Source organism: Lycorma delicatula, chromosome 3, assembly GCF_047948215.1.
Source record: "Lycorma delicatula isolate Av1 chromosome 3, ASM4794821v1, whole genome shotgun sequence".
Classification (NCBI taxonomy): Eukaryota; Metazoa; Arthropoda; class Insecta; order Hemiptera; family Fulgoridae; genus Lycorma; species Lycorma delicatula.
Window position 1 is genome coordinate 3,549,784 of NC_134457.1, and position 27,055 is coordinate 3,576,838.

General features: G+C 30.0%; 1 protein-coding gene across 1 annotated transcript in view; it reads left to right on the forward strand.

Moving 5' to 3' along the window:
• Positions 1 to 27,055, forward strand: part of stol (voltage-dependent calcium channel subunit stolid) — a 258,682-nt gene that overhangs the window by 92,009 nt on the left and 139,618 nt on the right. Inside the window, exons 4-7 of the mRNA XM_075358772.1 lie at positions 10,665 to 10,881; positions 16,824 to 16,955; positions 22,670 to 22,941; positions 26,600 to 26,710. Of these exons, the coding sequence (XP_075214887.1) occupies positions 10,665 to 10,881; positions 16,824 to 16,955; positions 22,670 to 22,941; positions 26,600 to 26,710 (732 nt within the window). The remainder of the gene's footprint in view (positions 1 to 10,664; positions 10,882 to 16,823; positions 16,956 to 22,669; positions 22,942 to 26,599; positions 26,711 to 27,055) is intronic.

Sequence of the window (27,055 nt, forward strand, 5' to 3'; positions counted from 1 at the left end):
TTTCCAAAAGCTTCTTTCTTCATCTATTTGCCGCAATACCTCTTCATTTGTCACTTTATCCACCCGTCTGATTTTTAACATTCTCCTATAGCACCGCATTTCAAAAGCTTCTAATCTTTTCTTCTCAGATACTCCGATCGTCGAAGTTTCACTTCCATATAAAGCGACGCTCCAAACATACACTTTCAAAAATCTTTTCCTGACATTTAAATTAATTTTTGATGTAAACAAATTATATTTCTTACTGAAGGCTCGTTTAGCTTGTGCTATTCGGCATTTTATATCGCTCCTGCTTCGTCCATCTTTAGTAATTCTACTTCCCAAATAACAAAATTCTTCTACCTCCGTAATCTTTTCTCCTCCTATTTTCACATTCAGCGGACCGCTGAAGATGGACAAAGATGGACCATCTTTGTTATTTCTACTACATTTCATTACTTTTGTTTTCTTCTTGTTTATTTTCATGCGATAGTTCTTGCGTAGGACTTCATCTATGCCGTTCATTGTTTCTTCTAAATCCTTTTTACTCTCGGCTAGAATTACTATATCATCAGCAAATCGTAGCATCTTTATCTTTTCACCTTGTACTGTTACTCCGAATCTAAATTGTTCTTTAACATCATTAACCGCTAGTTCCATGTAAAGATTAAAAAGTAACGGAGATTGGGAACATCCTTGTCGGACTCTCTTTCTTATTACGGCTATGAAGATATTAAATATAAAAAAAAACTACAAAATAAACTATTCGAAAGATTTAAAATTATTATTACTTTTTTCAATATAAAATACTACTGATCAATCGCAACCATTTATATCGCCAACCGTTTCTGCAGTAACTAGTTCATTACAAAATAGCTGTAAAACAAAACACGGATACAGTAAACGAATAATACATTGAATTAGCAAATAGTGTCCCGTGAAGAGGTATACGCTTTTAATTTAGTATCGCTTGCCCATTCTCCCACCAATTCTAATGAAACTTTAGACTTTTTAACAAAGATTCTAAAAATGTTCTGTGAAAATGTCAACCTTCTAGGATTTATATAAATAAAATGACGCTTTCAAATAAAAACATCGATTCCAGATAAACCACATTTTTTTATTCGTTACAAAATAGCCGGTAAAAATTATTAAAAACAGATGGGGTATTGTTAAACAGCTCTTCAAATTGAATGAAAACAAATTAATAATTAATCGTAACCGTGACTAATTACTAACTGTTTTTATTTATTCCCGTTCTAATTATCGTCTGTTTTCAATCATTTTACCTGCTATTTTACAACGAATAGAAAATGTGGTTTATCTGAAATCGATGTTTTTATTTGAAAGCCGCCATTTTTTTCTATAAATCCTGAAAGGTTAAAATTTTAATAGAAGATTTTTAGAACCTTCTTTAAAAGGTCTGTAAAGTTTCAATAGATTCAGCGGGGGAATGAGCGACTGATACTAAAGCAGAAATGTGTACCTCTTTGTGGGACACACGGTACATTAACAGCAATATGAAATGCCACTGCTAGGATGCAACTATTTACTTGATTGCTAACCGTATTCAATGATGCTTAAAATTATTTGTTAGAAATAAATCTTTTTAAAAATACATTAACTATTAACAGATTACAAGAATATCAATAAATTACAGTTCATTTAGCTTAAAATATCGACGTAATTCAAACGATAAGTTATTAAATATAGCTATTATTTATGAAAATTAATTATTACATATATGTTTTCATAGGTGTTTTAATTTGTCTTCCCACGAACAGCTCTTGATATTTTTTTCAAAATATCGATTTTTATTTTTTTCATATCGATTCAGTCGTTATTTTTATTTATCGACCGTTCTAATCTCACGATCCAGGAATGAAAACATGTAAGTTTACTAATTACACGATTAGGTATAATAGTTATCTACTGGCTGAGATTCAACTAAGCTGTATTTGATATTAAAATTGCTTCCAGAATATCTCAGATATTTCATTTTAAATTAATTAAAAATTAATTTATTAACAAATTCTGTTAAAATATCCATTGCTTTGGAGAGCATCAGTCTACTGGCTTTTAATATATATATATATATTTTATAATGAAAAAGAATGATCCCTGATGATTACTAATTAAAATAAATTTAAAAGGAAATTTATATATCCTCTAAAGTAAATATTTTTATTTTTGAACAGATTTTCTTGAATATTTTCTCGTAAATATACTTGCATAATTGTTTAATGGTTTTAATTGGACTGTAAAGGTTGTAATTTAACAAAATATTTACAGTCTCCTGATTACTACTACGTTTGGGGGTTAGCGATGAGTTATAAAAAAAGATATCGATTAATTATTGTCTGAGAAGTCTTTTGCGTATAAAAAACGGTAAAAAGAAAATAATCTGCCTTCAACACCTCATTTGAATTTGGCTGTAGACTAGTTCGTCAATTTGAAAGCCTTTGTTGAGCCGGTAAGGGATAAGGATTGAAGTTGTTCTATCCACACCCCCTTAGTATTCATCTACATCATTCTTCCTGTGCTGCCGTTTGATTTGTATGCAGTATAGTGCGGCGGGTGGAGGTCTTTGTCTGTCAAAGTTTGGTCAAATAGTAGTGGCTATATCCATAACGAACATTAGACTCTGCTTCACTATACGAAGCGACCGCAGTACTTTAAAATGCCTGTAGCATTTCTCTTTATTCTGTTAACTTTTGTCTTTAAGCCGTTCATTGTTTACCGTTAAAACTAAAATTAAAATTGTTCGACTTAAATTTCTACTTACACTTTTATTACGCGATAGTTTTATAGGGTATTTATTACTTTATCAAAATTTTTATGGGATTAACAAAATTTAAAATGAAGAAAGGTTTACGATAGGGATAATTTGTTTATGACAGTATATAAACTATCTATTAGATCTTAATTAAACAGTAATTTAAATGCCCGTACTTTCCTCAACTAAAGAAGGCTTCGTATATATATTCAATTTAAAAAAATTAGCTTTGTTTAATATCTTAAAACGCGTTAAAATATATTAACAAAAACTGATATTGCAAGTTGACCAGAAAAGCAATTTTTATGATGAAATATTATGTTTGTATACGTTTAAGTACCGTGAAAGATAGTTCACGTTTGGATATTATCGTGCGGTTTAGTGAAAGTAGTTTTGTCGTTAGCGTTTGTATGCGATGAAGTTGTGGAACATTTGAACCTCTTCTACAAGAAAAGAGATTGACCAGAGTTTTATTAAAATAAATAAGCGGTTTTTTCTAAAAAGTAATTTAATTGAAAAGTATATCGGTTGATTCGTGAAATTTAGTTTGATGAACGGGCATAACTCAATTAGGGTAATTTTTAAACATCAAGACATCCGTAAATTTACATAAGTTTCTGTAAATTTATCCATTTTTTTGTCTCTGATGATAATTTTACGTATTAAAATTAAAGCATTGCTATTGATATAAAAAAATACTACCTGCTTGGATTTTTGTATTAAAGTTCTCAGTGTAATAATCTCTGCACATGTGTCAATGTATTTCCATTTATTTCATATATTTTGTTTTATACCCTAGGACCAATTTAATCTACAATCGTGAAATTTTTTACAGAAAGATTAAAAATATCTTATAAAATGAACAATATATTTTTGTAAGAAAATTATAAAAACTTTACCCGTCTGAGCTAGCTTTTACTCTCTGTTAAGCTTCTTAGCGAGTGCTATGGAGTTTTGTGCCGTTGAATACGCACAAGTATTTGAATTATGTTTTGAAAAACCATTATCGTTGCAACAAGTCGTCGAATGCAACAAGTCTTTCTTACATGTTCTTTATATTTAAAAAAAAAATTGTGTTTGTCCTAAGAGGGTCATTCAATAATTAAACAGACAAATAGCTGTAAAGAAAAAACGGTTTATTAAATACAATTTTTTTTCTACTTTTCAATTGATTCTCACCAATTTCTCTACACTTGTTCCAACCTTTTACGAGTCCTCTTATCTGCTCGGTAAAGAATTGCTTACCTTGATCTCAAAGCCGGTTTTGTACGTTTTTCTTTACCTCTTCATCGTCGTTGAACTTGATGCCGCTCAAAGCTTCTCTCATCAGACTAAACAGATAAATATCCAAAGGAACGAGGTCAGGGCAGTAAGGAGGCTGGGGTAGGAGCTCCCATCGAGCTCTATGATACAAACAGGAAGCTTTTACAAACCGGCATACATATAAAGAATGTATAAACGCCTCCTCCACTGAGTCCATATTTACAAGCCACCTCGCTGCAACAAGACGCACATGTACAAATAACAAAAACAACATGCAAATCTTAAACGTAAACAAAAAAAGGTTCAAAGCAGATTCGCTTGAGCGAATTAAAATATATAGACACGCAGTAACACCTAGAAACAACATTCTAAATGAAGAAACATAACTTAAACCGAAAATCCTCTGCGAATACAGCGTACATAATAAAGATCCTTCAGAACCTAATCAAAACACCTACGTTACATCCATCGCCACCAAAACACTCAGCTTTCCCGGCAGCAGTCTCTTAAGAAGCTTAACGTACAGTGTAAGCTAACTCAGACCGAGGTAAGTTTTCAAACTTTCTTCCTAAAATAAAGTATACTGTAATCGACTACAAAATGTTTCAATTTTTCAAATATTTTTGAAAATAACCTGTAAGTATAAAAAAATTGAGTATAAATTATGAAGTTTATAAGATCACAGGGTTAACAGGGTGGAAACGGAAATTAAACCCCGTATCGTATTTCTAGATATGCAACGACCCCCAAAAAAATAGGAGTTTTATAGATATTTTACTGTTCAAACTGATTAAAATTTTTTGTTTTCTAAGCGGGATAAAATCGATGGAATTCGTTTCCGAAACCGTTAGGGCGCATTAAAAGATTGTTGGTAAGTGGGTTTTATATTTTAATTTTTTATTGTATAATTATACCAACGGGCCCGAGTGTTTGATAAAATTGAGATAAAATCGTGTTTAAATAATTTTCAATCCTTATGTTGGGATAGTGGGTAGATTTAAAAGAGTTTTTTTTAAAGTAATTATATATATAATTCAAATCAAATATATATATATATATTTGATTTGAAAGTAAATAAATAAATAATTAGATTTAGGCTATAAGTATAACAAATTTTTAATTTAATTAGTTGAAACGTTGTAAACTTTCAGCTCTTTGTAAAAGCGAGGAAGTCATTACCAAATACAGTAAGTATCGTTTATAGTGACATCGGATATAATGACATAGTGGATATAGCGACCAAAAACTAGTCTCTTGATTGGTTTGGTGTGCTGTTAATACATAAATCGGTTGTAGTGACATATCGGTTATTACGACTTATTTTTTCTACTGCAACGCAACATTTTATCGTTTATAATGAAGGACAGAAGCGACTCATCAGTAACGTTGTGTACCTACATTGTAGCTACAGAAATATTTTGACGGTTAAAACGAGTCACCTTTTCCTTTTTACCTGCATTAGTACTATAGTTCTTGTTTTTCTTATCTTCTTGCTGTGCCAAATTATTGTAAACTGAAGCGGCCACACTCAGTTGTTGTTAATCTTTTGCTGTGAGCGCATCATATCGTGCGGGTACAGTATTTCATTTTACGTATCCTGTGTAATTCATTTTATAGCGATTTAATTATAACTTCGCGAAAAAACATTCACCGTAGAGGAAAAGACGCACATTATCTGGCGGTTAGAGAATGGTAAAACTAATACGGACATTGCCCAAGAATTAGACGTAGGTCGTTTGACATTGATCGGTGATATGGAAGAACCGTGAAAAAAGTAAGCAAAGTTTTGAAAGAAATTCTATGAAATCAAAAAAATTACGGTCTGGTCAACATAATGATGTAGATCAAGCGCTGTTAAATACCAGAAAGCTAGTGATGTCACTATTAGCGGCCCTATATTGCGACTAAGGCGAACGATTTTTCTGAAAAATTCGGTAAACCACGTGAAATAACTTCACCTTGGATACAACGGTTTCGTCAGTGTCACGATATTGTGTCGGGAAAAATAAGCGGTGAGGCTGCAGCAGCTTCAACCGGTGTGTCAGCAAAATAGCATTTGATCATTTGGCCAAAATTAAAACAGAGAAACGTGCTAAACCCCGACGTTTTAAAAGTTTAAAATCGCTTCCTGTTATATACGAAAGTAACAAGAAAGCTCGGATGACCAGTGATATCTTTACGTTTCGGTTACGTAAATGGGACCGTGAATTAAATATTGAAAATAACAAAATACTGCTGCTCATCCGCACGTTGAAAATCTTTCGTGTTTAAAGTTAGTCTTCTTACCACCGAAAACAACAGCAGTCTTATAGCCCTTAGAAGTCGGTAAACGTCCACTACAAAAAAACACCTAATTTTACAAGCGATACAGGATTTAGATCAAAAAAAGGAAACACAGATAACTATCCTGGATGCTATAATTATGCTAGAAAGATCATGGAATAAGGTTTCTTCCCGACTGTAAAAATCGCTTTCGATATGCAGGATTTTTACCACAGAATGGCGAAGTTACTGATGTTGCATCCGAAGAAGAATCTTTAGCGGAACGGGGCAATCAGTCTGCAAAACCGATCGTTGTCAAATGCATTCTTTGAAGAATATCAAGAGGTTGACAAAGACGTAGAAACGCGTGAAACTGTAACAGATGCTGATATAGTAACTTCAGTACTAGCAGAAACAGACGGGGACGTAGATAATGACAACGATGAAGACATCAACCCGCCAAATCTTCCAGAAGTTTTAACAATGAAAACCATTTGCCGATTTCTCAGTTTTACTGAAATCGCTAATGAGGAAAGAAAGTGTTTGGTTTGATTTAGAAATGAACCTTTAAAAACCGTATTACAACACGAAATGTTCGAAACAAAGCAAAATAAATAACAAACTTTTTGTAAAAAGTAATTTTTACAATTTTTCTCTACCTTCTTTCACTCTTTCGTATTTGTATTTATTATTGCATATATATTTTTTTTTAATATTATTTTATTACGGAAATAAATAATTATTTTTAATGATTATTATTTAACTGTATTACCGTGTAGATGGCATATTTAGTACCACACTAAGCTACCTAAACATCGGTTATAATGACCTAAAATCGCCTGTTCCTTGGATATCGCTATAAATTATATTTTACTGTATGAATTTTATTTTAATCAACAGTGATTTGAGTGCTTTAATACTATTTCCCCGCCTCTTTCTTTCTGTTCTATTCTTTTATTGATGTAAATGCATCTTGATACATTTGTGTATATTTTATTCGTTTTATTTTTAATATTCTGACAGGCGCCCCTCATGGAGTCACATGAGCAAGCGCGCGTTATACTTTTTACTACAATTGTTAAAACCTATTGTTATCAACATATAATCGTGTTGATTTGTTTAATAAGTTATTATTACATGATTTATCATCAAATACTTTGGTTTTAATATATAATATTATCTTAACGATACTATTTTTTTACGGTAAGTAAAATAGTTGTTGAAAAACCGAAAAAATAAGAAAGGTATTTAATTATACGATTTATTTAAATCAAAATTTACTTATATGTAAAATTTAATTATTTAAGATAAAAAAATATGATTTACGGTAAGAGTTGTCAAATTGTCTTTTATTGATCTAATTTATTTTCTTCGCTGCACATCAAACAAAGTTTGCTTCTTTCCATGTTGTTTGCAAATAAAACGAGAACACTTGTCATACTTCATGGAGGCTGTCGAGTTTATCTTCTTATCGCACATCCAGCAGTTTTTTCTCTTTTTTGGAGGTTCGTTAGGAATTGAAGCTTCCTGCTCACTTTCTCGTCGACAGCGCTCTAAATATACAGAGATATCTCGAGGTAGCGATTTGATTTAAGCTCGTTCAGTTAGGTGTCCTTTCATTACGTCTATAGCAAGATTTTTCTGAAAAATATTTCTTCGCCGTGAATTTGTGGATTTCTGAAAAAGAGGAGATCTCTAGCATTTATGCTTGTTAGATTCATTAGTACGTAAAATATTACAAAAGGCCAGCGTCTTGTTACTCACGATACGGAATAAGCAGCACACATTTCATCGCATGCGATAACTTCTCCTTTTGTCGTATTATAATCTAATATGACTTTCGGTTTGATCGTGGCCTTAATGTCATACACTGAAGACACTGAGGAGGTGACTGCTTTGATTTTCTTCGGGACATCATCATTTTGTCATCCCGAAAGGCAAACTCCGAACTGCCTATCTCCTTTGCTTTGTTTGGTTGAAATGATCGAGACATATGTTTGTGCCTTGTTCTTCTTCAATGTGCCGATCGTTGTTATTCCTTTTTTACTTACTTGTACGAAGTAAAGGAAGTATTGTGATCGCGAAAAATTTCGTTTTTCAAATTTCAACGAAAATATCCATTTTGACTAGTTTCGGCGTGACGTGTGTATCTGATATAACTCAAAAACGATTGGCCGTAGGATGTTGAAATTTTTGATTTAGAACTGTTAACACATCTAGTTGTGCACCTCCTCTTCTGATTGCAATCGACTGAACCAAAAGTGTCCAAAAACCTTTACTTAACCAGTAGACAGTAATAAGCTCTCATCGAGAGCTTTTCAACGACATATCATAAGTGGTACTTATTTTCTTTGTTTCCAGAGTTGTAGCCAAATAAAATTTTAATTAATAAAATATCTGGGACCTTAGAGGGTGAAGGATCATCGATTCAAATCAGACTTCATTTCCTTTTTTTAACTTTTTTTTTAATGTAAATATATTGATTTATTAATAATTATTATTAACCTCTGACTGAAAAAAATGTAATATAAATAATAATTAAATAACAATAAAAAAAAAATATGAAAAAATATCAGAAGTTATCAATGAAATAAAATTTTATGTACTTTTCATTTCAAAAAAATGTGTAATGTAATTTAATAGGCGTACAAGGAAGTCATATGGTGCCCACATCCGATTTTTTAACGTATTCTCATCAAGAGACTGGTGCACTGGTTATTAACGGAGTAGGGAGTAATAAACTCCTGCCAACTTTGCATTCCATTCCATTCCATTATTAACGTATCAAATTTTTATTAGACTTTTCGATTGGAATGACAATCCTTTTTACAATCTCACTTGGGATATTGTCAACTAGATAAGGTCCTGGTGGCTGCCTCCACAGTAGATCTCTTTTTTACTACAAAAAAATGTTTGTGCCTCGCACAATGCAATCATTTTCAGGCCATATTCGGCCAACTTGGATGACATGTACTGCACAAAGGAACACCGATCTTTAAAGGGATGCAACATTTCATCAATAGTAACCAGCTCAGTAGTGTTGTAACTATTAATACAATTTCTTACAAACGGGTCCAAAATAGATCTAATTGTAGCAAGTTTATCTACCTTACAACACACTCATTTATTGTACCCCGTTCGTCAAATCTGAAGTAACAGAGCAAAAACAAGAAACTTTTTTAGCTCATTGCAGCTATTTACACCTTTACATCTGTTGCATCACTTGCCCAGATTTCTTCCACATTTGTGTGGTTACCTAGACCGATCAAATAAAGAAGACCCGACAAGGCAAGCATTTCATTATGATTAGTCAATAAACAATCTCTCTCTTTGATAATTTTAAAAAATCTGAGTAATGTACATTTTAGTATATTTCATAATGTTGTCTATCATATTCATATCCATTATTTTCAAAACTACTTCTTCAGGTTTTATACCCCAAGATCTCAGTTTTAGTCCAAGAACTCTTTGACTATATTTTTACAGTGTGTTTTGAATTTGTCTTCTACTTTCATTGTGCACCAAGCGGTTTCCAAGTCTTTTCCGAGTATAAATTCTTCAACTTCGTCTCAACATGAAACTCTTGATTCTTAGTTTCAACTTCTAACTCGCTATCATCTGAGTGTTTATCGTATTCGATATGTTCATCGCTTAGACGCTTAGATCTCTGTCACTTTCAAGAAAGTGATTATTATCACAATATGCATCGTCATCTTATGAAAGCTCTTGAAGAACGCATGAGATATCGCTTAAATTTAATATACCTCTAGCCATAGCAGTAGAACATAAACTAACAATAAAACAGTAAAATATACTGAAAAAAATCTAAGCAAAAAATGTCACATGAGTAGGTGTGCGTTCTAAATAGTACAACAGTCATTAACACGCTTCTGGAAGTATGTATCTGAGTATTGAGGAGTGGTGTGGAGGGGAGTATGTTCATGCAAGGGTGATTGGGGAAGATAAGAGAAAGGAATATGTGTATCAACTGGCTTTCTAAATTCACAGAATCTGTTTGCCCACACAATAAATCATCACTTTTGTAAAATTTGCCACGGCGCACCCACCAGAAGGTTAAATTCTCAGTCCCTATGTCCAATTGGCTTATTTTTTTAGATTCTGCTGCAAACTTTTATCTTCGCCTATTCATTTCATATTTATCAGTTCATCTTATTTTCAAAATTGTGTAATAATACATCTCGAAAGTCATAAAAGATGTATAAAGATTTGTCCCGTAATAATTTTTATTTTATACATTATTTTTCAAATTAAATTTTACACAAGTTCTAATCGGCTAAATTTTAAGATTTTTATTAATCTGACTATTCTGTTTTTATTGAAACATTTACTTATTGTTTTTATTTTTTATTTTTTTTTTTTACAGAGAATTATGGATTCTGCTGAACAAGCAGCATTGTCACAAAAAGCCGAAGGTGGTACAGCAAGATACTACAATAGCAGAAGATTAAATGAAATGACTGATGATGGATCAGTAGTATCAGATCATGAAGTCAGTTTAGTAACTAATAGACATTTTGACCACCAAGCTGTAAACACTTCCTTCAGTACTGTTTTACTACCTGAATCCATGTCAGACACTGGTAATCACTTATATTTTCTATTCATAACATTTTTATTATGGGAAAATATTTTTTTTAAAATGGAACCAGTCCTTTTTTTATTTCAACTAGTCAATTTTTTATTTACAATAATAATAAATCAGAATAGAATATATTCAGCCAACTATACTAAACAACTCTATGAAAGAGTTCTATTTTCTCTTTTTTTTAACTCCCCCTTGTGGTTGAAATTGTTTTTAATACAAATGCAACCCTTAAAATCAACAGGTACCTTGGTTTGCCAGCAAACAAAAAAAACGTTAACACACATGTTCTATGCTCACTTGTTCTGCAGCATTGTCCTTGTGATGTTTTAAGGAATTGCATTCCAAATTCTCTTAGGCACACTTCCCTATGCTGCATAAACTTGTCTTATGCAAACACAGTGTGCTCTGCATTGCCCCACAATGGTCACATTTGGCTGAGAGTCTTAGTGCCCACATGCATAGATGTTTTTTAAAGCTTACATGACTGAGGAACTCTCATACCTCAATTCCCCTTGCTTTGAATGAAGCCATTCCTAGGAGCAAGATCTGTGTACAGGTCCATGACCCTTATGGGGATATAACTGATCCTATCTCTCCTGTCAACCTCGGAGGAGAGATACTTCTGCTTTGCTTATACCCTGGTATGTTGACCCCGTCTTCAAACAAGGAGTGTGTTTGAACTTTGTTTGCTTTGTTGAACTTTGTACTAACCTTGTTTGCTACTCCGGCAGCATCTCTCAAGATAGTCCTGCAGCTAAAGCATAACCAGGGAGACTACACCTATGAACATGGTTCAAAATTGCTTGGCTCTCCTTTTCGAGTTTGATAGACCAAGCTTCTACTACTCATCTCACTTTAGAGAGTCTGCAACATAAACATGCACTTAGACTTGCGAGGACCCCCAATATTGGTTATCCAACTGATGGCAGCAGTCATTTTTCCAGCCTTCTGAATGCCTTGATCAGGTGCCTCAGGTATGTGGCATTATTGTTTATCCATATTCCTAAATTCTTCGCTACACTAGTAGTGTAGACAACTGCATCTTCAACCCTAAAAGAGATTGGGCTGAGCTTTCACTCACCTGAGACCATAAACCTTCACATGGGTCTTTTTGGGACAAAGCTGCGACCAGTTTAATACTTTTTCAGAAGCAAGATGATCCTGCAGCAAACCCAGTCAGGGCTGCTTCTTTCAGAACCATGACAGACAGGACTTCATTTTTAGTGATGTTCCACAATGTTGGGCCTAACATGGAATATGTGGAACACCACAACACACCTTGCTCTTTAGAGAGGTGTGGACTACACCTCTCTTTCTGCAGACCTGCCCGTCATTGACCTATTAAGGAAAATAACTCTGAACAGCCTTCCTCAATTTGGACTAACACCGCATGTTTTTAGTACCACAAATACGGTTCCCAGAGTATACTATTAAATCCATTCTCAATAACAAACAGGTTAATAGCCGGAATCAAATGCATATGCCTTGCATTTGATCTGGCCTCCCAGACGATGGTTTCACTCTAGCAATAGACTCAAATGTTGATCTGTCCATTTATGAAACCATTTATGGCACCGTTTCAGTTGTACATCCACCTAAACAAAATGCTACATAAAATACAGAACAGATTCTAAAATACCTAGCATTATCAGATATAAACCAATATCAAAGCAAAATTATCAACATTTTCTGAAGAGCAGGCAATTCTCTTGCTTTCAAAACAAAATAACATTGAACTAACAGAAAACCCAATGACAAAAACAGTATATAAATTAAGCTGTGGTGATTTCACTAAATACTACACTGGACAGACCAGATATATATTCATTCACAGATATAAAGAACTAATACCAGCACAAGATACAACATAGAATCAAATTTTACAATCACCTCTTAAAAACAGAGTACACATATAAAGAAAATTACCCAATATGCAAATTTTTACTTATAGCGAAAAAGCTTGTTAAATTTTCACACTCATCAAAGAGCAGTAGATCAATATACGATACATTAAAGTTAGTAGTTTGCTGTTTTTGTTTGCAGTCTATTTGTATCTTTATTGTGTTTTAACTGATTAAAATTTTTGAGAAGCATAGTTTTACCATCTTAAGTATGAGACCATACTTTTTTAAAAAAAATTTTGCACATTGTCAGAAATGGGTTCTCTTGTCTGTAATATTAGAGCGTTTTTGTTTTATATCTTGTATTTTATGTGTGAATCTTTTTTTTTATTAAGACAACAGTAACATCTCTTTTCTTGTTAACCCTCAAAACTGGAGTACTAGTCATAATTCCTTTTTGCTAACTTTAATCCAGAATAGAAGAGCAGATTACTGTACTTCACATGAAATATTTTTTTTAGATTTACTGTTGTTAAGTTTCCACATTTTGATGCAACATATTATAATAATTTTATTCAAAAAAGTACAAAGTTTTTGAATGAATGAATTTAATTCATGCAGGATAATACATTATTATTAATAATGACAAAAATATTTACTCATGGCATATTATATTAAGATTTGATTACTTCAAAATAGTCAGTGTAAGCTTTTTATTTGCCAGTTATACAGTAAAATGAGAAAAAATGATAAATGTTAGATCAACTAAAAGTGTTTACTCATTTAGTGTGATATTTTTTGTTATAATATAATTGAGTATTAACATGGATGGTTATTCCATTGCATAATTGAAATTGTTGTATTAAATTGCCTAAGAAAATTTGTAATATAAGTTAAATCTATGATGTCCCTAAGCATATTCAATTCTCTGTAAAATTTAATCTTTGTAATTCTTTCAGAAGTGTCCTTAAGCTACATAGAATACTTCATGAAATTGTGTATTTTTGCTATGTAAATAAACAACAGTATTGCTGCATAAACAACTGTAAATAGTTTTATTACTAAACCTATGTTTAACCTAAAATGAAGGATTACATATAAAATAAGATAATAGCATAAGTTTGGCCATCAGCAGGATGTCTCAGCCATAAACAAAGATTAGAATAATTTAATATATATTTCATTATAAAAATAAAAAAAGTAAATATTCAGTATAATTTATAATAATTATATATATACATAATACTATTGAACAATTTAAAACCAAACTTATCACTAACCAAACATAGTTACAATATGTGTAATACTTCATAAATAAGATGAAAAAATTAAAATGTAAATTATATTAAATTCTGTATTTATTTTTGCAAAAGTTTGTTTACTATATTTTTACAAAAGATGTTCGATGAGTGTCCTGCATTTGTTGTCAGTGGCATTTCGTGTTGCACATTTACCTTCATTTCATGAATTCTGGGGATTTGATTCATAAACTTTATCCTTCAACTTCCCCAAAAGAAAAAATCACAACTAAACAAATCTGAAGAACATGAAGGCCACTACTCTGCTGACAATTCGTTCTGCAAAATTCACATGAATGCTTGCTAGTAAATCGTTAGATTTGTGACATGTTGCTCCATCTTGCTGGAAGAAACCTATTCTTTTTCATGATCTGTTAACTGAGTGAAGAATTATTCAAACGTTGTACGGTATATTTCTGTATTGATAAATTTATTCCCTCTATACGATTACCAGAAACAGCACGCTAAACACCAAATTTTCATCATGAATTGGATGCTCAAACATTTTCAGTCTTCCAGTATCTGGTGTTGTGCAAATTAACATGCCCAGATAAATGAAACCATGCCTCACCTGACATGAAGTATAGCTGTCCATCAACAAAGTTTTAGAGAAGCCTATCACAATAATTAAGAGGTTTCAGTTTGTCTTTTCTTGTAAGTTGTTGCACAATCATTATACAATACAATTTAAAATTTAAATCTTGAAGAATCTTATGGAAAGATGTGTATTTCATACCACCTTTTTCTGGTAAATTATGTACAGATCTTTTTGGACTTTTGGATCTTTCTTGGAATTTTGGCTATGTCCTCTGGAATCCTAAAAGAGAGTCACCTATTTTGTTTTGCAAATGAATCGACCCCATTATATCCCATTTTTTAACCAAATTTTGTGCGTTACTCATTGCTGGACTACTAGCATTCAGGAATTTTTCTGAAAGTATTTAACACGTTTCTTGAAAGGGTCCAAAATACACATAAGCTTCTGATAGCCATTGTAATCCTGTACTTGATCAAAAAAGGCATTTAAAAACACAATTGCAAAAATGTAGCTATACTGTACTGAAGCATGAACAGTTTACAACTAACAACAGTGGACGAGAATAGTAACATACACAACCAATAGTGGTGCTATTGAGATGACGTTCAAATAACTGCAGTTTGAGCTTCCTCAGTTCGGCTTTATGTCGCTCACCCACTATATTTACTACAAGCTAATATTTTAAGATTTAAAAATACCACTAAAGAAATGATAACATCATGAATCAAGACTTACTTATAAGGGATTCAGACTTTCAGTTTACCCATAAAAATATTTTTGGGTTCCTTAGAGTTGAGTTTTTTATGTTATGAGGATTTACCATATTTAATCACTAAAAATGGGGTTTCTATTGGTGATTTTCAATTTAGTTCTCATCTAAAAAAGAAAGTTTAATTCAATCAATTCTTATTATAACCAAATCTTTATGATTACTTAGTAAAAACCTTATATGCCTAAGGTAAATAACAAATAGTTAAGTTTTGTTTTTAAAGAATGCTTTGAATGACATCTTGTAATGTAAGTCATTTGACTAATGTTTCTTTTTTTAATAGGATTAATATATTTTTTAAATGGGGCTTAGTTGTAACTCCAAATTTTAATTATATAATTTGAATACTGAAGATATGATATCAACAGTTTAATATAGAAATCCATTCTGTAACTTTTAAATGTTTTTGTGTTTATCCCAATGGACACTTAGCTTAATCATTGTAGGTGTAATAATTTTTTATTTATATTTGGTGAAAATATATATTATTACAATATACCAGTGATTCCCAAACTGTGTAGCTGAGGCTTCTTCACAGGAGCACCACAGAATGTTATAAAAGCTTCATAATTAATTGAACCAAGAAATTTATAATTATTAATTTAATGTTAATAAAATAAAAAAGTAATGAAGATACACGAGTTTTATTTATTTTTAACTCTTATACAAGTAGTCATACCTTTACTTAGGATAGGGTGCCATGGAAAAATCTTAATTGAATAAGGATACTGCAACTCGGAAAAGTTTGGGAACCACTGCAATATACTATTTTAAGAATTCATCACCAGTAATAGTAGACATTTTTTGAAATAATTAAAGCTCTCCACTTATTTTCCACAATCCTCTACATAATCAATTTTTTGATTATGAATTCTATTTACAAACAATTATTCTTATATATTTATTTTTTTTTTTTGTACTGTGTCCATGTTGAAAAGTAACATTTGTGTAATAAAACTATGATAGGAAATATTTTTTTTTTTCTAATAGAATTTTATACAAAAATTTCAATTCTGACATTTTCATAATTGTTATTAAATGTATATTGTGGATTTTGATATTTTATATTTTTTATTAAACTAATAACAATAATAATAGTGGTTATTATTATTTTTACTAATGCTACTGCTTCTGCTACTACTACTACTATGTAGAACTTTTCTTATAATTATTAATTGCTGTGTATGTAATCCAAGGACAGAGCATATTTTTATTTTTTATTGCTGGTTTAATGCAATGTTCCACTATTGATTATCAGCTAATGGATTTTCTGTTAAATTAGAGATACATTTAATTCTTTCTTGATTAACATCATCATTAGTCAGTCTCATTTGCCTAATGACTATTGAACCTAATTTACATTAATTTCTTGCCTTTTGTCTTTACACAGAACTAAACATAAAAATATTTCATGAAAGTAATCTGTTTATTAATACTTTGTTCTTTACATTTTTTTATCAAAAGTGATGCTATTAATTTTTTTTGTAATAGAAGCCCAAGTGGTGAACGCTTTACGGTGGTCAGAACACCTCGATCCGGTGTTTGTTTATAATTATGAAATGGATCCTACTCTTTCATGGCAATTCTTTGGGAGTTCTACTGGATTTTTACGTAGATTTCCAGGTAAGAAAAAAAATCATTTTCTCATTGCTGACTAGTCTTTTTGCTGGTAGTTGTAAATCTTAAATGGAATTGTTTTGTACTGTATTAAAGACGTTGATTTTTTTATTTCCTTCTGATTTGAAAAATAATTTTATAAGTCAAAACATATTAGGCATAGTTTATAACTAGAGAATATGCATGCGCGCGCGCGCACGCGCACTCACACACACACACACACACACACATACATACATACACCCACACACACTCCTTTTTTTATACAAATCATGTAATCAGTTAGGACTTATCATTGAGAATGGTTTCATATTTTGTCTAATATATCCTCAGTCATTAATTAAAGATTTATAATATGAGATTTTATTTTACAGAAATTTATGTGCAGATATTACTTTGTACTTTCCTCCATAGTTTGAGAAAGACAAATTTGTCTTTGAAATGCGTAGTGCATATTAATTATCAGTTTTATCAACCAAATAAAATAGTGTTCTCACAAACTGAGTTATGTAGTTTGTTAGTTTATTTTAAGTATAATATTTTCCTGCATTCAAGCAGGAGAATATTTTACAATATGTCTTATGCATACAATATGTACATGTATATTTCTAAAATATACATTTTATTTTAAATGTTTGTAATGTTATATTTATTATTTATAAGATGATGTACTACATTGGAGTTACTTTTATCATTATTTCTAATATCTCTTTCTAATGCTCATTAAATTTAATTATAAATTTTCAGTTTGTTTCTATTGATGAATACATATATATATAAATACTAATATAAATATACATGAATAATAAAATTCCCTTTTGATGGTTGCATGCTACAGCATTATGTAAATTATAGAATTTAATAAAAATTATTAATGTGATGGTTATCTCAGGGTTACAAATTACTTTTAACTCATTCAAACAGTTTATTTCTCAGTAAAATATACGGCTGTAAAATCATTAAATGTGTTATTTTACTTATTTGTGTAAAAAATAATAAATCTGTTAACAGTTATTAAGTAATATATTGTTGAGAATTCATTGCATTAAGCATCAACAATATATAATATATTGTTAAATAAAGCAGGATGAGCTGACGCATAAACTTAGCAGACTGGAGTGGACGAAGCATAGGTTATGTTAGTTATGTTTCCTGAACAGCAACGCAGTGTAGTGCACTTAAGTATTGCAAATCTCTCTGTACCGTACTGTGTTGTTCAGTTTGGCAGCAAAATGTACTATGCAACTTCTAATAAATACGTCATCTGCAAGTGATTTGTTGGTTAGTTTTTCAGAGCAATTAATTCTGATTCATCCTTGTAAATTCATTTACTTGTCATAATTGTGATCATAGAAAACATGCAATTGCTTGAAAAGCTAAATTAGTGTTGTTATTATTATATTAAAAAATAATTAATTTTGGATCTATATTACTTACAAAAACAGTATGTTTTATTCAATTGGAAAAAATAATTTCAGTTTATAGATTTATTTTAACATTTTTTCATATATACAAAATCTGTATTTAAACAACAATGATATTTATTAAAAAAGGTTTTGTTATATAAAATAAATTAAAAACAGTAAATAAAATTACAGAAAATTTTAGCTTTTTTTAATTATTGTAATGTTGATGAATTATAGAGTAATGAAAATATACCTGACCACTAAAACCTTCTCTGCATTGTCCTATTTATAGAAAGGATAATTAAGCTATCTTTATGAGGACTGTTCGATAATGAGAGACAAATTGACAAAACTAGCGATAAAACTACTTTTATAAAATAAGCCAAAACTTTATTTACTTTCAGTGGTACCCCGGTCAGTAAGGCTTTTCTTTTTTATGTTCTAAAATTTATTCAACTCTGTTTTAAAATGTTCTTTATGTATATATATCTACATGTGTTCAGGGTTCTATAAAAGAGAGTGATCGAAAAGAGAGAATTATTTATATTTTTCTTGATATGGAAGGATTTAAAGATACACATTTTTAATGTGAAAAAAGATTAAGAGAAAGATATACAGCTAGCAGCTGACTAATTTAACTATAAGATTAAATCTGTAAGACTAAATTCTTTAGGTTTTGGTATTCAGGTGGTATTTCAGTTTTGATATTTATTTAGTATTTATTATTTATTTGGTATTTATCATTTTTTGATATTTTGGTATTTATTCAGGTGAAATAATTTAATAAAAAACAAAACCACTTATGATCGTTTAGCTTCAGTAATCTCAAATATGGTACTATCAGTTTAATGTGTTAGTTATACATTTTTTTAATATATATTTATTTATTATAATTTACATATTCTTTGCTATGGAAGAAATAATTTTAACAAGAACTACTTTTAGTAAGCAATTCCTACATAAATATTCCATTTGTGTAATTAATCAAATAAATCGAGGTTTAGGTGATTGATAAGGCCAAGCCAAATTGAGAATTGGTGCCTTCTTGGCCCCAGTTAGTCTTTCTTTCTTTCTTTCTTATTGGAAAGAGTAAATGGTTACTCTTTCTTTTTCTGTTTAGCCTCTGGAACCAAGGTAAGGTATTACTTCAGAGGTTTATATACCTAAACTTAGAGGTAATTTACTTCCCAAATCAGCTGATTTGGAAGTCGAGAGTTACAGCGTTCAAGTCCTAGTAAAGCCAGATATTTTTACATGGATTTGAATACTAGATCGTGGATACCGGTGTTCTTTGGTGGTTGGGTTTCAATTAACCACACATCTCAGGAATGGTCGAACTGAGAATGTACAAGACTAACACTTCATTTACACTCATACATATCATCCTCATTCATCCTCTGAAGAATTATCTAAACGGTAGTTACCGGAGATTAAACAGGAAAAAGAAAGAGGTAATTTACTTGTTTCTATGTAATTCTCTTTATTGAATAAATTAACCATATATTTTCCTTCTTAATTTAAGTTTGATTATAATCAGTGAGCATAATCTATTTTAACCTACCTTATTATCTATGTTACTTTTTGGATTAACAGTGGCAAGAAATTATTACCATTATGACAAGTAATATATATGTCATTACTTTTTATATTTCTGTTAAAGACCACTGAAGCTATGCTAAACTTATGTATACTGTTCTAAGTTCAACAATACGCTACTTAATGATGATTATAGAAATAATGTAAATATAATTGCCATAATATAATTGCTTTACCATATTTTTAGACTTATTGCCTATTTTAGGTTTATTGCTTACAAGCTTCAGTAATTTTAAAGAAGTTGCATAAATATCTTATTATAGAAAACTAAAACCTACTACTTTGATTGAGAGTTTCAAGTAATTACTAATTCTTTTCTTATGTATGATTCAATTTATATACACTCAGTGATTCTGCACTTTTTTGTCTATTTTGCGTTTATTATTTTACTTTTTATTATTTATTTTCATTATGTTTTAAGTTACATATTTTTTAGAATTTTAGAACCACATATCATATGACTGGGCCATGAGATCTGCTTTTAAAGTCATTATGATATAATAATCTTATGCATTAAAAAAATAATCAATAAAATGTTATGTTAATGATGAAATAATAATATTTTTGTAAAAATTATAATCCATCAATTTTAAGTGATTTACTTTACTTAAAACACATATTTCACCTACTCTGTTCATCCACTTATTTATTTATCTATATATCTTATAAAATGATTAAGTTTTAAGAATTAACATTAAAATATATAAAATTATTTAAATATAAAATTAAAAATATTTGAACTAACAAAAAGTTTAAAATAATTATGTATAAAAAGGGAAATAAAAATGATGTCATTTGCACAGAGTAAATCAACATCCATACAAACATATAATATGTCTATATGTTAATAAGAGAACACAAAATTATAAAAAGTGAATTATTAAAAACAAAAATATGTACAATCTTACTTTGTATTTCACGTGGAGTTATTGTCACGTATTTTTTTAAATTCATAGTGATTTTTTTATTGTTGAAATTGATTATTTTTTATCATTCATAGTACATAATAATGAAAATTTGCTATAATACAGAAACCCAAAAAACTCATATAGAATAAATGAAAATCATTGTATCCTGTGTTCTGTAGTAGTATCACAAACTATCAGTTTAAAATTCTTTACAGTTTTAATTTGAAGCAAATAACAGGAATTATAATTTAATACTGTATGTTTTGGATATACGTCAATCTAATGATAGTACAAATAAAACAGAATAATACACAGGTTATTTAGAGATTAACTTTCAGTCAGGCATTACAAATAAACTGATTTCCATAACAACATGCGCAGTAAACATCACCTAAATTTAAATATAGTTGTACATGCATAAGTTACCATTTCATTCTGTATCATAGGAAAGTATGGAGGGGATTGTTATAGCTTCCGCTAGTTGTGAAATACATAGCATCATTCATTTTTTTGCAAGTAGAGGAAATATCTGCAGCCAAGATCCACTGACTGTGTGAAGTTTATGGCAATAATGTAATAAATGATGGTTCTGTGAGAGAATGGTGAAGGAGATTCAAGGAAAGGCAAACAAACATGCATGACAAGGAAGGAAGAGGGTGATATTACATTACAAGTGATGAACTTGTTGAACTAATTGTGCATACTGTCCATGATAAATGCCACTTCACAATCCCTGAACTTGCTGAAAAATTTCCTCAAATATCCCAGATGTGCCTTTATGGTATTGTTACAGACAGAGTGTGTTTGTATATTATGGGTCCACAAACAACTTGCAGATGCCCACAGAACAAAAAGAATAGAAACAGCACTGACTTTTCTTCAGCAGAATTTTATCAACAAAATAAAGGAAATGAATTTCTTAACAGTATTGTTACTGGGAACAAAACATGGATTCGGTTCAACTGTATTGAGAGAAAAGAACATTCCAAACAATGGATACATATACATTCACCAAACAAGCTCCAAAAATTGAAATTAACTATTTCAGATGAAAAAAATATGTTCTGTACATAACAGTTAAGACATTGATACTGACATGACGGATAATGTTAACATTATTTTACCTTTTGATGATCAATTGTTACATTATAATTTTTGTTTTTAAAATTCAAGTTAGTATAATTAATGATATGTGAAGTAAATAATTACAATACATCAATGTTCCTGAGGATGGATTACTGAACCGAAAGCACTCAAACATACTATTAAAAATTGTTGCTAAGTGGAAACTTTTACATAAATAAATTATATATTAATACCAATGGACCACGATTAATAAAATTAATTTAAGTGTGTTAATTATGTTGTGCTTTTATAAAAATAATTTTTTTTCTTGTCTTTGTTTTCAATTTCTTAGCTGAATATGCTTTTATAGTCATTTAGAAGTATTCAAATATTATTGTAGGATATTAATGTTATGTAGGATATTAATATTATTGTAGGATACTAATATTAGGATATTATTTTAGTATTAATTTATAAATAAAATTCTGTTATTCTAAGAAAGTTTATATTATGATACTTTAGTAATATCCTCCTTCTGTATCTTTGTTTTATTTTCCCATCTCATTGTAGAACTTTCTCTTGGTTTTCTTACTCAAAGTATCATTTATTACTTTAGACAGAGATCCTTTCACCATCTTATGATTGTGCTCAGTAGTTATACACTTGGTAAAATACATTAAGTAAATGTTTGGCCTTGAAAATGGTATAAAAATGGATATGTAATTTACTTTTAATTATTGTGCAGGTATGAAATGGCCTACAGATGAGGTGCCTGCTTCACGAGATTTACATGATTTCCGTACTAGTAGTTGGTTTGTCGGCGCTGCTACAAGCCCAAAGGATGTAGCTATAATACTGGATGCCTCAACTGCGATGTCCGGTCGGAACAAAGATTTAGCAAAAGCAACTATATCTGCGATTCTTGATACACTAACCGATAATGATTTTGTTAATGTATACGCATTTGCAGAAAATACTCAAGAGTTGATACCGTGTTTCAAGGATATGCTAGTGCAGGTATTTTTTTTTCAAAATTTTGCTACACAACATAATTAAACATTATTGTGTATTCCATTTCTTAAATTAATAAAATTTTTCAGAAACATAATTGTTCAATTTATAAATTCTACAAAGTTAATAAACTAAAATCCATTAATATTTTAGTTCACTCCATTTTGTATTTACCCGGTCTGTTCTGCACTGTGGAATAATAGTTTGAGAGGGAGATGCTATGGATACATTTAACAAAATGTTTGTAATTACTATGCTTTACCTCACAATTAACAAATTAATAAATTTAATATCAAATATATACATCTACAATCATTTAAATAAAGAGATATTTAGAGTTACGGATGAACACAGTAATATTTTGTGTTAATTCTTTAAATAGATTAAAAGAATTAGATTGATCGTATTAATTGTTATATTATAATTAACTAAATATTTTTTGAATTTTGTTAAATATAGTGATATGTATAAAGGTCTGTTCAGAAAATAACTGAACATTTTTAATTACACGCCAATGGAGATATTTAGTGGTATATGGTTGGTAGTAATGTATACCACACAACCCCCTTTGTAATCACATGTTCTTGGATAGTTGATATTTGTTTAATTTTTCGTATTATTGTTATTTGAGTGCAACGTGTTTAAGTGTTAATAGCGATTTTTGTAATGTGTGATTTTCGGGATCAATGAAGCAATGTTAAATTTTGCATGAAACTAGGGAAAGCTTCACAGTTAAAATAACTTAAAACAAGCTTATGGAGGTGATGCTGTGGATCGAATGCAATGTTACAAATGGTTTTACAATTTAAAAGTGGTTGTCAATCAATCGAAGATGACCCTTGACCTCGAAGGCCTTCAATTTAACTGATGATATCCGCATTCAGAAAATCAACGATCTGATTAGTGCAAATCGCTGATTGACTGTTAGAGAACTTATAGAAGAGGTTAGCATCTCAGTTGGATCAATTGACATTTTGATTAAAAAATTGAACACGCATCGAGTTGCAGCAAAGTTTTGTTCCTCGTTTGATGACCAAACAGCAGAAAGAATATAGAGTGGACCTTTGTTGGTAAGTTCTTGAACAGAGCAAATTCGATGAAATATTCATGCAAAGGATCATAACCGGAGACAAAAGCTAGGTTTATATCTACAACATTAAGACAAAAGTTCACTCATCACAATCGATCAGCAAAGGATTTCCATGCCCCAAGAAAGCATATCAGCCTCGATCCAATGTCAAAGTGATGCTCACTGTTTTTTTTTTATTTTAATGGAATTGTGCATTTTGAATTCTTGCCTCAAGGTGGAACAATGAACCATATACTATCAAAGCATTTTACAATGGTTACGTGAAAAAACCGGCAAAAAGGAGACCAGAGTTGTGGTGAGACAACTCATGGTTCTTTCACCATGACAATGTACCCACACACTCAGCTTTGTCAATTTGTGCCAAAAATCAGATGACTGACCTCCCTCAGCCTCCTTATGATTTTTTCTTATCTCCTAAACTAAAATCGATGATAAAAGAACGCCGATTTTTTGGGACTGTTGATGACATTAAAGAAAATTTGTCACAGACCTTAAAGGCCATTTCAAATGAAACTATCCAGGACTGCTTTGCAAAGTGGAAACACCACTGGGAAAATTGTGTGAGTAGGGAAGGGGTACTTTGAAGAGGATGAGGGCCAATAATCTGTAAAATTAATAATAAAGATTAAAAAAAAAAAGTTTGGTTATTTTCTAAATATAACCAAAGACTAAATATATGTTCATCTTATAACCATTCGATAATTTGATTTTAAGATAATGGGCAATATAATAACTAACTAGAAAATGATAATATACAATAAACTATACTAACATAATATAGAAACTTAATTTTGTTGTTCTATAAGAAATCTTTTCTATCATTTCATTCTTGTTATTTTAATGTTTTATTTTTATTGATATGCTTTCTTTTGTTTTATTTTGTTAAAAGGATTACTATTTATACTGTTTTTTTACTTCTGTAAATATGCTTTTTGACAAACTGATGTTCTTTTGTTTTTCTTATTTTAATATTTTGAAGAATCTGAATTACTTAATTTTATTTTATATTTTTTCTTTTCTTAAATATTAAGATGTAGGAAATAATAAATAAAGTATGTTACTATGCTATTGTAACATTTTATACGTTCTGACTTGTTAAGAAGAAAAATCTGTAACATTTGTAATATTTTTAGTTTTTTGATTGAAATTTATTTTTAAAGTAAAGTAAATCGAGTCATACACAGTCACAGCCATCAGTATGTATTAATTTATTGTTTTTTAGTTTATTATATATTTTTTTTTTAATAGGTATATTTAAAAAGTAAATAAATTTCATTTCATTTAAAATTGCATCAAAGGTTTGAAAAAGACAATGCAATAATAAACTTTTCTTAGGTATTTCAAGTCACATTTTTTTGGTTTGATTGTTGTACCTCACTGTCTTGATTGTAATGTTATTATTTTAAAATATTTACTGTAAATTTAAGTATGGTATAAGTCACATTTGAGAATATGTGAAATTTTACTCTGTCATTAAAGACTCCATAGTACCATATTTGAAGCTAACTAGATTAATGGATTTTCTAATCCTGGTTTAAGAGTTTAAAGTTTTTAATACTTGTAAATTATTTTTTAACCAAAAAATAACTTTTTAGACCACCAGTTACATTCTGAGAACACAGTAAAGTTACTTATAGTGATCAGATTGTGTTACATACACTACTCTCTTGTCAATAGCTTAGAATCAAGGCAATTTCATCCTAAGTTAAATTGATTTCCATTCATGAATAAACATTATCTTATAATAATTTAGCGCATTTTTAACCCAGCATTAGTAGCTATCCTAATGGTAGCACACACTGTAACTGATTGGCAAGTGCTTTCCAGTCAGGTAAGTTATATTATATTGGTGAATTTAAATAATAGTTTAGAAATTTAATAATTGTAAAAAAAATATTTTTCTGAAATGAATTGGCAAAGCAAAACAATAAGTAAATAATAATCATATAATCTTATTGTAAAGTGACCAAATAATATTTTATTTCCAACATATACAATTATTTATACTTTTTATAATATAGTATTACATTATAATGTAACAAACACTAAAAAAACATTTGTACCAGTGAAATAAAATACGATTCAAAGTAGAATATGAAGAAAATATATAAAAAGGAGAAAATACTATATAAGTATGGAGGTTTAAATGAAAACCTATACTCTTGTAAACAATAAATAATGAAACAATGCTCAAATAAGTATTACACTTGGTAAGCAAAAAATTAAATCTTGTTGAAAGTTAATAAACTTGGGTAGTAGCTATTAAGTATTTCAATTGTTCATATGTATATGAACAATGTAATGTACTTAATATACTGTAGCTTCCATTAATAAAAAAAATGATGATTCACATCTCTGTTCTTATAGAAAAGTTACTGTGGATCACATGATTCTAAGAATCAAAAGTAAAAGTAATAAAAAAAAAATAACGGCAGAGTGAGCAAGCACAATGTCTTTAGCTAGCAGTGATGGATAAAAATAAAATTGTCTGAAACATTTTTTGTACTAGTAATTATACAGTATTCTTTGATATCATTATTACTAATTTGATATTATATTTATTCTAAATTACAGGCTACTGAAGAAAACAGACGTGAATTTAAAAACATGTTGGATAAGGTAAAGAGTGAAAATGTAGCCAACTTTACATCTGCATTTGTCACTGCATTTGAAATTTTACATAAGGTAAAAAACAAAAAAATACTTGTTAATTTATTATTTAATCTAAATAATAAGTTTTCCTTTTTTAGTGCTATTTTTATTTTATTTTAATATATTTTTTCTTAACCTTGTAGTTTCTACTTGGGTTTAGCCCGTAGTTTACTTGTAGTAGTTTACCTGTAGTTATCTGGACTTCTACCTTGTAGACCTCTAAAATAAGTGATTTTCAAAAAATTATATAAAAAGATAATAAAAGTAGATAAATAAATTTTTTTGTGTAATCATATACATTTATTGAGTAAAAACAAAACATATTTCTTTAATTAATGCAAAAGTAAGGAGAGCTGGCCAAAGTTGGGGGTATCGCTA